Genomic DNA, 14,635 nt, shown 5'->3' with positions numbered 1-14,635 from the left:
AACTTAAAATGTATTAAAATTAATTAAAATTAGAAAAATTACAGTTTAGAAATAAAATTCATGTCGCTAAAAAGCAAAAGTTTTTTAAAATGTTAAGAAGATGTAAAAATAATTTTTATATAATTATTTGTTTAGAAGTTATTTTGAAACAACATAAAATCTCCGAGTCCTCTTTTCGCATCTTTTAAAGTTAAAAGCGAAACTTTTTAATAGTAGTAGAAAAATGGTAGTAGAAAGTAGAACCTTTTAAATAGCGCAGTAAATTCTTCTAAATACTAAGAAATATAAGTGCACCAAATTTCCTCTGAATATGTCAAAATGGTTCAAACATACAAGCAAAGAAATGGATTCCCAATTTTATATACACATCTTTATTCATTTTGAAGATTATTTTGGAAATCCAATTCAATAAAAAAAAGACTCTCTTTCTAATGGATGTTATCACTTTTCTGCTTTGAATCGAAATACAACATTTTGTGTAAGTCAAGGAAGAATAGTTACTTTTCCAGAACATTTCTAAATCTTTCAAATAACAATCTGAAAAGGTCAAAAACAAGCAAAAGTCTAAATCATTATCTCATGCCGCGTTATCCGTATGACAGGAACCAGGTTAAAATACATATCAAGATAAGAGAAGAAAGCAAAACTCTGTCACGCGAGCCGTCAATTTGATTGCAAACAGATTAGAATTGTAACATTCCATTAGTCTCTAACGCTTTTAACTTTAACCGTCTTGTTTCTTAGTAACTGAGGTTCCAACGTAGAGAATTTAAATCCGAGCCAATTAAATGGATTTGGCATGGAATGACGTTAATGCAGATTAACTAAATATGTTTTTAGGTTCAGCCATTGTTCTGACGTCCATTTTGCTGATATAAAAACGTATGAAAACATTTTCTTCACGCACGTGAACTAAGTTGATTAATCGTTTACTTTCACACTGACAAAATCTCTATGAATGGATTGGCGACTTCTCTTAAGGAAAATTTCCATTAAGTTGTTACAATTTTTGTAGCTAATGTTGCTTTAAGTGTTTGACTAAAAGTCTGAGTTCTTGCTTTTGACAGCTTTCAATTAAAATACTTCCTCCCAGTTAAAGGAAACAAAGAAATATGTTAAAGCTTGCAGCTTTTAGTTTTTGTCACGATTGTTTACAAGCTTGGGCTGGAAAAAAATTGAGCTTTTGTTCTGTTTTGATGGATATATTCGAAACAAACAAAAGCTCATAATAAAACGGTAACCCAAAACCGCAAATACAATTTGAAAGCAATTAAATGTATAATTAGTGACATAAATTTAAGTTCGATCTTCTTAATTAGCTTTAAAAAATTTAGAGTTTGGCGATTTTTTGGGTTTGGGCTATAGATATTGTTCCAAAGTGTACAAAAAACAACACAACAGTTTTTGCAGAAACTCACTGCACAAGCAGATAGAAAATCTCGTATTTGAAAACAGCAATACTCCTGTAAAACATCTTATGAGTCATGAACATTTTATAAATGTTCTTAATTTCATGAACAAGTATGAAATGCACTAGGGAAACTGCCACCATTTACTAGAAAGGATACCTTTTTTGTGACACTTAAACAGGAGTATAAAATGGTATATTTTTCCTTTTTCACAACCTTTTCTCTCTCTCTCCTCTCTCTCTCTATATATATATATGGTATTTTTCTTAGGAGTTTTTTTGACATTCAAGTCGTTTGTATATTACATTTATTGCCTTAGGCGACTAATTGATTTTTCAGGAATATTGATTATATTAGTTTTTCAAGTGAATCGATTTTTATAATTCCATGTTCATGATTCTGCTAAATTGTCTCACAATAAAGCCGTTTCCTTTCAATTGTCTTAATTAGTTTATGTTTTTCTTATGCTTTCTTAATCTTTCTAATGGAGTTCTGTTCCATGACGTCACAGCGCTATTAAATATGTAAATATCCGGTCATCTATCTTCCGAATTTCATAATTTTGACACTTTGATTTTTTATACATCTCGTAAACTACATAGTTATTTAATAGAAATTTTCATCTTTAGTTTTCAACAGTGGAAAAAAAATTTTTGCAATCAAGTAGTTAATCAAACAAATAGAACGTTTTGAACTTCAGAGTAATAATATTGTTGAAAATCAGGCAAAATAAAAAAGTTCTAAATAATTGCCAAAATTCGCACTACTATTAAATTGGCATCATGGAAAAATTACTTTTTAAATTTTAAAAAGGTGTAAAATTTTCTGTTTTAAGATAATAATTTTGAAAATTATCGCTGTTGAGCAAAGTCTCCAGAGAGTCTGACGCTTTGCGCTGTTGCAGTTGTTTATAAACAGTTTTCTTCTTGTATGCTGCTGTTTACTGCAAATGCTGTTTTTTGTAAACTTCGGTTGCGCTTTGCTTCTGCGTTATGCGTGCTTTTATGAAGAATAAAGAGTCGTTATTTATTACTGATCCTGTTAGATTTTTCACTACACCTACCCATCGGACAGATTTGGGGTTTATTCCTAACATTATTCCGAAATATTTAGCAATGGTATTAGCTCTTATCTGAATTTTGTTATTTTATTTACAATATTTGGAATAAGATTGATTCGGTTCTTGCTAGAAGTTTTTAATTATTATTTAAAAATGTAAAATATAAGCTCATATTAGCACAAAAATTTCCAGACAAAATTGTCATGATTAGTTTTGTATTTTCGGTGATTACACATCAATAAATTATTGTTTGAAATTATATATTCATTTTCGCTTCTGTTCGTGTCGATTTCAAACATATAATTCACAGTATATTTCTTTATTCATAAAACTATTATACTTAAGCAAAATAAGAAGGTTGAATCCTAGTTTAGTGTGCCCCCAAGCTGGTCGCCAATATGGCAGCCCGAAAAAGCAATCAGAATTATTTTCCCAATAACCGTAATACCGATTTGTTTAGAATTTTTTTCGCTTGTTGAGAATTTTTAGAAATGAAAATTAAAAATAATCGCGAAATAAACATCCATTAAAAATTTAATTAAATCTGGTTTTTTTTATTAAAAGTAACATTACTGCTAATAAAACAATCAGAGTTAATTTAAAGTGAACTACGAGAAGATAATATTTATCCTTTTGTATTTCTTGTTCGAATGATTTCATTCTAATTAAAATCTTCTGCTTAACGAATTTCTGTCGGAACAGAATAAAAGTAATGTCGGAACAGAATTTTGTAAGAACAGAAAAAAAATAAAACAACTTAAAAACATCTGCTCGAATATTTTAAAATCGTTTGTCTTTATTTTGCAGTTTTTCATTTTAATATTATCCTACCATTCTAACGGAATTTTTTACCATTTGTTGTCTTTTTCGTGGATGTCCTTTGATAATTCGACGGGTTTGTGAGTATTCAATAATCTAAAGTCTGAAGATTGGTATAATCAGTAATATTATGATCACAAATATTATGATGGATATTGGATTTGAGAATTCGATGCCTACATTTTGAAATATATATGACACCGACAGAACGACTTCACTGAAAAGTTTCACTGCTTTTTTTCATGGAAATTCCAAAATAGTTCCCAGCTCAAATGAAGAATTAGTTGTATTCGGTAAGTGCATTTACTCCTTCAAATTTCTTCTTAAGAAAAGCATCAGTCTTTAGTAGTGATGCTACTAGTAATGGATGTTTTCATTTTTCCTTGTGCTGTTCTTGTTAATCTCAGAATCTTCAAATTTAATGAGTTAGCGAAACTATTAGGCTCCTTCTTCAAATGCTAGCGAAGCCGTAGGATGTTGTTTTAAGATAAAAAAAAATTATATTACGTGTTTTCTTTAGATGCAGAAGGCATCGTTTACTCAATTTATTCCATTTTTTTGAGTTATTCGAAAAATAACTCCTTATGTTCAATGTGCTAGCAAATCTAGTTTCCCGCTCCCGCTGCAAGTATGTTTTTTTATAAGTTATAAGATTCTGTTCGCAGCTCCTTCAGATACCGAAGGCATCGCATGTTCGAATTTTGCTGTCTAAAATACAAACCAGCTTGCAGAAGTTTGTGATTTCAGAACTCAAAAGAAATTAGCAATTATGATCCATAAAATTTTAAAAATTGTTCTTAGAAAAAAAAATGTTGATCAATAAATCTAATAATTTTAAAAAAATGGTGGGTATTTAATGTAAATTGGGTTTTTAAAGGCTCATTACAGGTGAAAAAAATGGTGTGTAACTGTAATTGCTTCAGAGTATTGTTTATATGGTCGGCCATCTTGAGTTGGCACTGTTGGTATGTTTCGTGAAATAAGGGGCATACAAAACTAAGATTTTATTCATAAAAAGTGAAACAGAAACAATTTTATATTTTTCTGATTAGATTTCTCATTTCTATTAAGTATCAAAATATTGATTTGTATTAAAATATAAGGGGAAAAATTAAGCAAAAAATACATAATGCAAAGACCTTAAAATGATGTCTGAAAATTAAAAGAAATATTTTACATGCTTTTATTACAAGCACGGTTATGATATTTCAGAGTAATTTTCAGAGTAATAAATATTAAAATGATACAATTTATTCTGAATTTACGCTGTTATTAAAATCATGACTAAAAGTGGAAGATCATGAAAATTATAAAAGCGAAAATAATTTCTATGCGGAACTCATTTGTTAAATCATTTCCTTTATCTCTTCAGTATTCAGAACATTTCCTAAAAACATTAAAGTTCAATCGCGGATAACGCCCATATGCTTAAATTAGTAGGCGTTGTCTTTAAATTGAAGAAATTAACAAAAAATGTATACATTGTAATCAGGATATGTATTCGGTCTTTAGACTTTAAGGTATTAATTTACATATTTTTAAAAAGTTCGAATTTTACATTGTATTTTAATAATAATAAAAGTTTTGACTTAAAATTCATTGCAAAAGTTGTTCTTTAATTGCTTCCATTTTCACTATCCTGACTGGAATTATAAATTCACAATTAAAACCAATAAACTGCAACAAAATTTAATTACTTCAATTTATAATATTTTAAAATATCTTCATTCTTCCTTATAATATCAAATTACTTGTAATGCTTTTAGTTTTAAAGTAAGACTTTAGTCGCTTTTATTTTTTATACAATTAAGTGGTTAAAAGAAGACAAAAAATTTGTTTTTTCAAACAGGAAATTTTTTATCTTTTAAGTGTAAATGAACAAATGCCATATAGAAAGTGTTCACTCAGAAAGTTATAAGTTGTAAAATTGCAGCGAATGAACATGTGGGCGCATATGAAATAACATTTCTATTCATAAAATTTTTAATATCTGAAAGACAAAGCTTCGCTCGGCATTTTTTTTTTTTTTTTTTTGTAAAATAATGTTTTTTGGACAAAATATTTAGATACGAATCACATATTGATTGCATATGAATACCTTTCAATCTTACCCATATGTGAACTAGTAATTTAATTTAAAAAAAATCATGAATTCACTTAGTCTAGCATGTTATTTTGAAACAATCTGCTGTATTACAGTATTCATTTTACAATTTATGTATCATTACTTATATTACACTCAGTTTTATTATGGTGAAATCGGGTCCGAGATGGCACTGCATGACATTGTCAGCATGAAAGCAGATAGAAAAAAGCTCTAATAATTATAAAAAAGTTTTTTTTTTATGTGTAAAATCACGTTTTATCAAGAAAAACAGTTATATAGATAAACTTTAAAAGCAAAAATATTAAATATAAATACATAAGTAAAAAAAAAAAAAAAAAGTAAAAAGGGCGACTCAAACCAAGGACCCGCAATACATGCGCCATTCATGTGGTTCTGATCACTATACTGTACTGCCCACACTTCGAAGCGGAAGTTGAATAGTTGAATATACTTATCCAAATAGTTTATTATAAAAGAATGTTTTTTGTGTGTGAAATGGGTTTTTCTGTAGAAAGACACCTATACAGATAAACTTATAAAGCGAAACCTTATTTAAATATAAAATTTGATCAAATCGTTCGAACCGTTTCCGAAATACACGAAATAATTTATATATATGTATATATATATATATAGAGAGAGAGAGAAATCCTAGGATTAAATAACACGAAAAATCACAAAGGTTATATATAACCTTGTTCCTGCTGACATAATACATAAAGTGAATACGTACATGTTACGGTTATAGTTCAAATAAACCCTAAATAATGGAAGAAAAACCTGGTATAAAATAGTAACATTCAACAAAGTTACTGATAAAGCGTAGAACTGTTGCGTGTTCATCTTTTTATTTCGACTTTTACAAGATTTAATCTAGGGCGAACCATGTTATATCCAAGAAGATCAATTCGCCTGGTGCATTTTTGTCTCAGACTATTGATGGAAATTCCGAAATCGTATTTGCTTGATTCCCTCCCTCAGATAACCATAGACTGGTGATATGTTACTAGAGAACTTTTTCACTTGTCGGTTCTTCAATGTTTTCAACTTCAATGTTTTATCAAGCATTAATTTTTTTTCATTGATGCCGTCATTGGAGAAATTTTAAGTATTCAGAAACTGAAAATATATTTCACATACATTTTACTTGGAATTAATTAAATTACTTTAATTATCTTAGAGTAATTTTATCTCAAACGATACATATGGCTCTCTAGTTTTGTTGCGATTTAAAGACTTCCAGTTATCCTCCAGTGTTAAGTCACAAATTACATACCAATATGGTTTCTCTATATTCAGTCAATTTGAAGTAAGATATAATCTAATATGTTAATTCTGTGATCTAATATGTAATTGATCAAACAAAAGTTTCTTGAACTTTCACTAATTTTCAATCTCCTTTCGATTTAAAAAATTTCCACGATTCTTCTTTATGTCATGGAAGTTTTTCCGTGACCCAAACATAAAGTTGCGTAAGAAAAATTCAAGAGAAAAAAAGGAATATCTTTTAATATATAGTAGAACTCCGAGTATCCGAAGTTCAGCTGTACGACTCTCCAACTGCTAAATCAATTTTTAGGGGGGGAAAAACCCTGAGAAAATAATAACTAGGCACCGAATATCAAGTGACCTTGAGGTGACATCGAGACAATAGTAATTGGGAATATAATAATTAGAGAACGGATGTTCAATAGCCTTTGAATGCGATTTTGGGAGTAAAAGTAATAGAAAAAATAATAATTAGAGAGCTAATGATCCGTGGCCCTGCCGTAATTTCCAGGAAAAAAAAGCGATTGGGAAAATAATAACTGCCGACCGAATAATCAGTGGCCTTGGCGTGATTTGAGGGGAAAATATTAATTGGAGAACGAATGATCAATGGCCTCTACTCGACTTTGAAAGAAAGTGATTCGGGAGATGATAATTGAAGCGAAACTGGACAGTGGCTTTGACTCGTTTCTTTCCACCAAAGGAGAATATACATAACACTAAGGGACCCGCCTCTTCTTTGGGACAACTCATTCCCTCCATATTCTTTGCTTTCCTTGATGTTGCATGACATCCATTTCAATGATTATATTGCATGTTGATTTTGTATTTAATTACTCCGGTGTAATTTTCCGAACTCAGTGACGCCTTTTAAGATTTGAAGTCCAAAATGGTCTCAAAACAGAAACATGTTGTTCTTTCACCGAGTTGATAGAGCAAAGGGATGACGGGGAGAACTGGAGGAGAGATATAAGATGAAACTATCCTACGTACCAAGAAGAGTTCAAGAGCATTAAAAATGTTAGAAAAGAAGAGTATCAGAAAGAGTATCAGCCTTTTGTCAACTGCCTACAAGGCCTTGTTAGCGGAAATGAGTTATATTTTTCAATATTTGCGCACCTTTTTTTTATATGTTTCAACCAAAAGAGGGTAAAAAAAACATCTTATTATTCAAATGGAATTTTCCAAAAGTGTATGTGTAATGAGTACTCCTATATAATTTAAATTGTATGCTTTTTTTTCATAAATCTTAAGGTTAATTTCATAAACTCAAATTCATTTTTTTTGTTTGTTTTTTACTTAATTTCTGAATTTCCACATATCCGAGTCGATCTGATCTTCAGTCTTCATCAATTGGTCAATTGGACAAACGGTCCATTAAATACAATTGCTTAGTGGACAATTTATAAAAGGAATTTTGGCACTTTTGAATTATTAATATTGAAGCAGCAGGCTGATAATCATGCGATAAAAGTGTTCACAAGCCAAATTTATACTTCATGAGTCCATATGGGATTGAAATTCACAGATTAAGAAAACGAGCTATGAAGCAATTAACTATTATTTCGTCATTTGTACTAAACAATACAATCAGGAAGTAACCACAATTTTATGATTTTAGAATTTATCATCGAAAATTATATCTAACCGTGCACATATTGATGTTTAACATAGAATAGCAGGTTACTTCTAATGAGATAATAAATATTGGAAAAAATACTGAATTTTTTTTATTATCTTTTTATATACCGATAATTTATAATAGCACAATACAGTTTAATCTCTTTTTTCACTTATTTATTCCCTTTTACATCCCCTCATCTTTATCTCTATTAATAATAAAAATGAACATGTGTAAGTATTGGAGCGTTACAGGGTAGACCGTTTAATTCTGCGCGGTCAATCGTGACACATATATACTTTGGCAAGTAAAAATGTGCAAATTGGAAGAATTTCTTAATATTTTAACTAATTAAAAACTGAGCGAAATTTTGGCGCAATAATATCTGAAAATATTTCAATAACAACAGCAACAAAAAAGATTTCTGCGTCATCTTAAAATCAAATAAATTACTTCTCCAATGATATTAAGATTTTTGTTTTATATTTTTTTTCTATTTTTAGTCGATTTTAAAAAAAAAATAATTTAAAGGTATTTTAAAACAGTATATTTCATTGCTTAAGTGAATCTTAAATCTTTTTAATTTCTTGTTCAGAGAAAGCATTGTAGTCATCAAAAAATTCGAACTCGAGTTTATCTTTGCCCAGAATCTTTACATTTTAGATCTCCCTTACCTTTTTTTACCTAACACATTTTTGGTATTATGTCAGTCTGTCTGTCCTTCTGTTTGTGACAAATATGACTCAAAAATACTTTGAGCGACACGAATATAATTTAATATATAGTCCTTTGACCAAATTGATAAATTTCTATCAAATTTTTAGAAAAATCCACCAAGTGTCTTGTCCGGCTGTCCTAATATAATTTGATACTACAACTACAAACAAAAAGAGCTAAATGGATAAAATTCGTTGCACATATATAACATTAATCAAGTTTTGAGCCAAATTTAGATAGGTATTGACCGTTTGTTTGTTGACCTGTCATGCTTCAGAAGCTCTAAAACGTAATGACTTATGTATGTAAAATCTGGTATGTAATTTTATTTTTTCAAACGGTTGAACAAAACCGTGTCTAAAACACAAATTCGATTTTTGCCAGCCAGGAATTAATCCCCAAGAAATCCAGTACTGAAATGCAAAATTCAAGCCAAATAGTAGTATTTCGGAACTCTCATACGCCTGTTGAAACTTTATTTACACCCCTTGAGGTCCAAGGTTTTCCGCCAGAGGGCGCTATGTCCACGTCTGGGTTTTGTTTGTAATAAGCGGCGTTCCTACGACCGGGGAATTTTCAGGCGAGGTTTTGATGCCTGTCTAGTTTACCAACAAATTCTCGGTAACCTGGACAAACATCAAAGCACCCCAGAAAACCACAAGAGGGGTCGAGGGGGGAACGCGTGCCTCGTCTGCCGGGTGGACAGGTCGTACGAAAGCCGCTTTAGCCAGTCTTGTTGTGTACGTGGTGATGTCATGTTGTATTATCTTTGTGCGCTGTCCTGTATAAACGCTATGTGTTCCTGTTTCCTGCTGAGTGTGAATAAAATGTGAAAAATCCAATAGTTGACCCCAGTTCCTTTCTGACTGGTAAGAGTTCTTTGAATCATTTCCATTGGCTAATAGAAATTGGATTGAAATCTAATCATTTTTTGGTGCCGAGACCCGGGAAACGCCCCATTCGATCGGATATACCTTTAGATGCGAAACTAAACTAGATGCGAATTAGCTAAAATGGATCTGGAATGTTTAAAAAAAGTCAGAGCCTCTGTCAGAAAGGCGGAAGCAGAATATTTTAAACCACTATAGAGCAGGGAACAGGAACGCACAGCATTTATACAGGAAAGCGCACAAAGACAATACAACATGACATCACCACGTACACAACAAGACTGGGTAAGACAAACAAACCCAGAGGGGGACACAGCGCCCTTGGACAGAAAACTTTGGACCTCGAGTGATGTAAATAAAGTTTCAACAACGCCAATGGCGTTTTATGCTTCACCCATGGTCAACAACTTTTTGTGGAGGTTGGGGGATAACACCTTTATTAGAGAACTAGCCGCGTTAGGCGACCAGCCGGTTCGCCAATCTTAATGCACATTAAAATTTTAATAATTAAATATTTTACGGAACTCCCATTTTAATTGCTTCTTCATTAAAATATTTTAAAACTTCAAATTTTAATAGATATATAATTCACTCATAATATTATAAAGGCCTTCAGCCATAACGTAATATGTATCTCTCTCATTTTCTGTTAGCTCCCGTAGAATTTATGCTTTAAATTAAAGTGGAAATGATTAAACTGCAATTAATATAATAATATTTTTTTTTTATTGAAACGAAGCATTTTTTTAAAAATTAGTACTGAAAAGAGAATCGCTGAGTATTTAAACCTTATGGGCACTAAAGAATATTTTTCTTAATTTATATAATATCTCAAGAAGTTTTCAACAAAATTTTCTCAGATTCATCATGAACAGATCGATTCATTAACAATGTTTAGTTTTAAATGCATCAAAAACTAAAAAAATAAACAGAATCGTTTGAAATAATCTGTCGAAAACATATTAAACCTTCAAAACCAAGTCCGTATCCGTTGTCAACAATCAGAACACAATGCGCATGCGTGAATTTTCAACGCCAATTATGGTAACACAAATGCGTAAATTTTCTACGCCAGTTGGGGTAACGCTATGCAGATTAGAAATTTTTAATTTCCTTTATTCTGTTTTATTTTTATTCAAAAGTATTTCAGAATGAATCTGAAAGATCGATTCATTAACAATGTTTAATTTTAAATTCATCAAACATTAAGAAAATAAACAGAATCGTTTGAAATAATCGGCCGAAAACAGGTTTAAAAAAACTACTTAAAAAACGATGTACTTAAAACTATAAGCATATACAAAAAAATATATAACTAACATAAATACAATTTAATTACAAAAGCATGCAACTAACCTAAAAATAATTTAAATCATTGAAAACAGGTTAAAAAAACTACTTAAAAAACGATGTACTTAAAACTATAAGCATATACAAAAAATATATAACTAACATAAATACAATTTACTTACAAAAGCATGCAACTAACCTAAAAATAATTAAAATCATCCGTTGATAATGGTTGTCATGGCAACAATCAGAAAACAATGCGCATGCGTGAATTTTCTTCGCCACTTACGGTAACGCAAATGCGTGAATTTTTCTACGCCAGTTGGGGTAACGCTTTGCAGATTAGAAATTTTTAATTTCCTTTATTCTGTTTTATTTTTATTCAAAATTATTTCAGAATGAATCTGAAAGATCGATTCATTAACAATGTTTAATTTTAAATGCATCAAACATTAAGAAAATAAACAGAATCGTTTGAAATAAGCGGCCGAAAATTTATTAAGCCTATCCTCTTTAGCGTGGGAAAAAAACTGAAGACTTACTTATTTGGCGGTTGGGAAATGAAAAGATTTTTTTGGAGAGAAAGTTAGTTTTTAATTAATAATTAAAATTCTAATCAGAAATTCAAAAAAAGAGACCCCAGGTGCACATTCCCGATCTCCAAGGTATGCATGTGCCAAATTTGGTAGCTGTAGATCAAACGGTCTGGCCTGTAGAGCGCCAACACACACACACACACGCACACATTGAGCTTTATTATAAGTATAGATATGAGAGAAAGTTTTGACGATTACGCTCCCCCTGATTCATCGTTACTACTAATATTTCATCCTGCCGGTCTTTTTTCCATTGTTGATCAAAATATAAAGATTGGGTTTAAATTTTCATGTTTAGTAGGTTTCAGTGTAACTTTTGCTTTTAATAAAATTTTAAATCTTGCTGTATTTACAATTGAGATTTAACTTCAGAGTCTTGCAGTAGTGAAGCATTTTTTTTTAATCCTGCTCTTCTCTATGATATGATTGGATTTATTGTGTTAAAGACAGAGAAAATAACACCGTAATGTATAGTATAACGGACTTTATACTAGTATGAGTTATACAACTACCAAAATTTGAAAATGCCTCGCCTTGGTGCAATTAAAACATATTTGAAAAAATATTTCATTACAGTTTTAACAATAATTAATTAGGGTGAACTAACGGTTTCCAAAGGCCAGAGGAATGAATTGATAATAAAAGGAAATGTGAGTATGTGTGCACTTGTTAGTGCTCTGCAGGCCAGATTTTTTGATCAAGAACCAACAAATTTATTAAATGCAAAATATATCTTTTGGTGGATAAAAATGTGCAGCTAGAGTGAGTTTTTAAAAATTTTTAATCAATTAAAAATTCTAAGATTTTTTGAAAAAATTTTGTAGTATTTTCCGAAAATGTTATTATATAAAATTGATTTTTAAACTGTTTTGAAATTAACAATTATTTTTTAAGGAAAATAAATTATTTGTCAGGTAATTTTTTTCTGAATTTTGATAATTATTTAAATCTATTTTTAGTGTAATTTTTCAATATCATATTTCATTGTTACAGTGACCCACTGGGGGGGGGGAGGAGGCACCTCAGATATGAGTATGAGAAGCTCCCGACATGATGGCTGGTTCTAGCCATTCTGGTGAGCAGAGAAATGGTATCGGGTCAACTACCCCATACCAATGACGAGACGTACTTCTCATGGGAAGGGTTGTATCTTTGGCCGATGATGGCTCTTATAACTCAACCTTAGTTCCTGCCAATGCTGTCATGGCGGCCTTTATGCTTGGGCCTCAGGGAGGATTGGAACATTCAATATGTTTGTTATTGTTACAGTGAAATTCTAGCCATTTTCATTGCTTCAGTGGTTTTAATAGCATTATGATGCTATGGGACTTGACTCCATTAGGAAGATTCATTTATACAATAAATAGAATAAATGCAAGGTTATTAAACTAACACACTATAATATATCATACTTAATACTTTTTCCAACGAATATTTTTAAAAATGATCTTTTGAAAAATCATGAACATGAAGAAAGCTATGCGAGCTTAATATATTTAAAGTAATTTAAACATAAGGAATATTCCGGACAAATCAACTGATTGTCAAAGAAAGGAAAATGTATTAACACGCATTACAAAAATTCGATTTTATGTGCATACATTTGTCGCAGATACTATAGAGTAATTTTATGCATAACGCTATTAAATATTCATTCAATAAATATGAGAATAAAACAAATTAAAAATTTAATGACGCGTGAGTATCTTACAATTAAGACAATCTACAGACAGTGAATGATCCTTTAAAATGGATGCTTTAAATGTTTCCAATTATTTGATTTACAAAAATAATTATTTTTTAATATTAGTTATATACTTCCTTATTTAATACAAAATTTAAAAACATTTATTACATTAAAAAACATTTTAAACATTTAAAACATTTTTTACATAATATGAAAAAAAAGTTATTTAGAGTAAAAAATTTAAAACATTTCCACCAGATTATCTTTTATAATGCATTCATCGAATTTCAGTAAGTAAAATAAATAGGAAAGAAATATAAAATAGTTGTATTTAGATTGTTTTTATACCTAATGCACGTGATATTTTATCTGAAAAAAAATAGTTTTAAATTATTATAAATATTTATATGTCTTACATTTTATTTATTAAATTCCCAAACGATAACAGTTTTTTTTTTTTTTACAAATATTGAAAGATTTAGACGTAAAAGACAGCAATTTATAAAAATAGACATACAACCATCCTATATAAACATAATTTTTACAAGCTTTATTTAGTATTCAAAACTACTTGTAAACTATTTAATTATAATTCTTTATAAAAAAAAGCTTTTTAATAAGTTTGCTACATAAATAATTCCACATAGCAAAATAATTCTATTTCTTTTTAATTGCACCCGACTTGTAACTCATGTTTTAAACAAACCTACAAAATTCACCTTAAATTATTTTCTACTAACAAACTCTTCCTTAATAAAAAATTCTGTCCTCAAAATCTCGTTTGGCACATGCTTGCTATTAGAGGGTAAAAATATTTTGCTTACCCGGCTCCTGGTGTCCGTCATTGTTTCGAATGGAATGAAGTAAGGTTAACACCTGCCCCTTGCTTTTATTCTATTCGTTGCTAAGGGTGATAGCACGCGAATCTAGCGATGCGAAAGAGAAAAGTTTTTCTTCGCTATTATTTTCGACAGCAAGGTCTTCGCGGGGCATTTTCGAAAATTAATGCATCACGAATGGATTATTTAATTAATGAAGAAGAAAATTTTCTATAGGATGGGATCTTTTTATTATTATTTGTCATGAAAACAATCTCTGCAATGTTTGATTTTGCCATGTGAACAGTACTTTTCTAAACTAAATAGGGTTATTGGGTAAAAGCCTTGTTAT

The 14,635-nt window shown here is 30.2% G+C and overlaps 1 protein-coding gene across 1 annotated transcript in view; it reads right to left on the bottom strand.

The window, feature by feature from the left end:
• The window catches only part of LOC129959032 (annexin-B12-like), a 38,920-nt gene extending 24,610 nt beyond the window's left edge, over positions 1-14,310 (bottom strand). The window contains exon 1 of the mRNA XM_056071809.1: positions 14,290-14,310. Within this exon, the coding sequence (XP_055927784.1) occupies positions 14,290-14,310 (21 nt within the window). The remainder of the gene's footprint in view (positions 1-14,289) is intronic.
• Positions 14,311-14,635: the final 325 nt, after the last annotated feature.

This window comes from Argiope bruennichi, chromosome 2 (assembly GCF_947563725.1).
Source record: "Argiope bruennichi chromosome 2, qqArgBrue1.1, whole genome shotgun sequence".
Classification (NCBI taxonomy): domain Eukaryota; kingdom Metazoa; phylum Arthropoda; class Arachnida; order Araneae; family Araneidae; genus Argiope; species Argiope bruennichi.
Note: the sequence above shows the minus strand (reverse complement) of the source record. Positions and strands in the feature narration are given on the sequence as shown.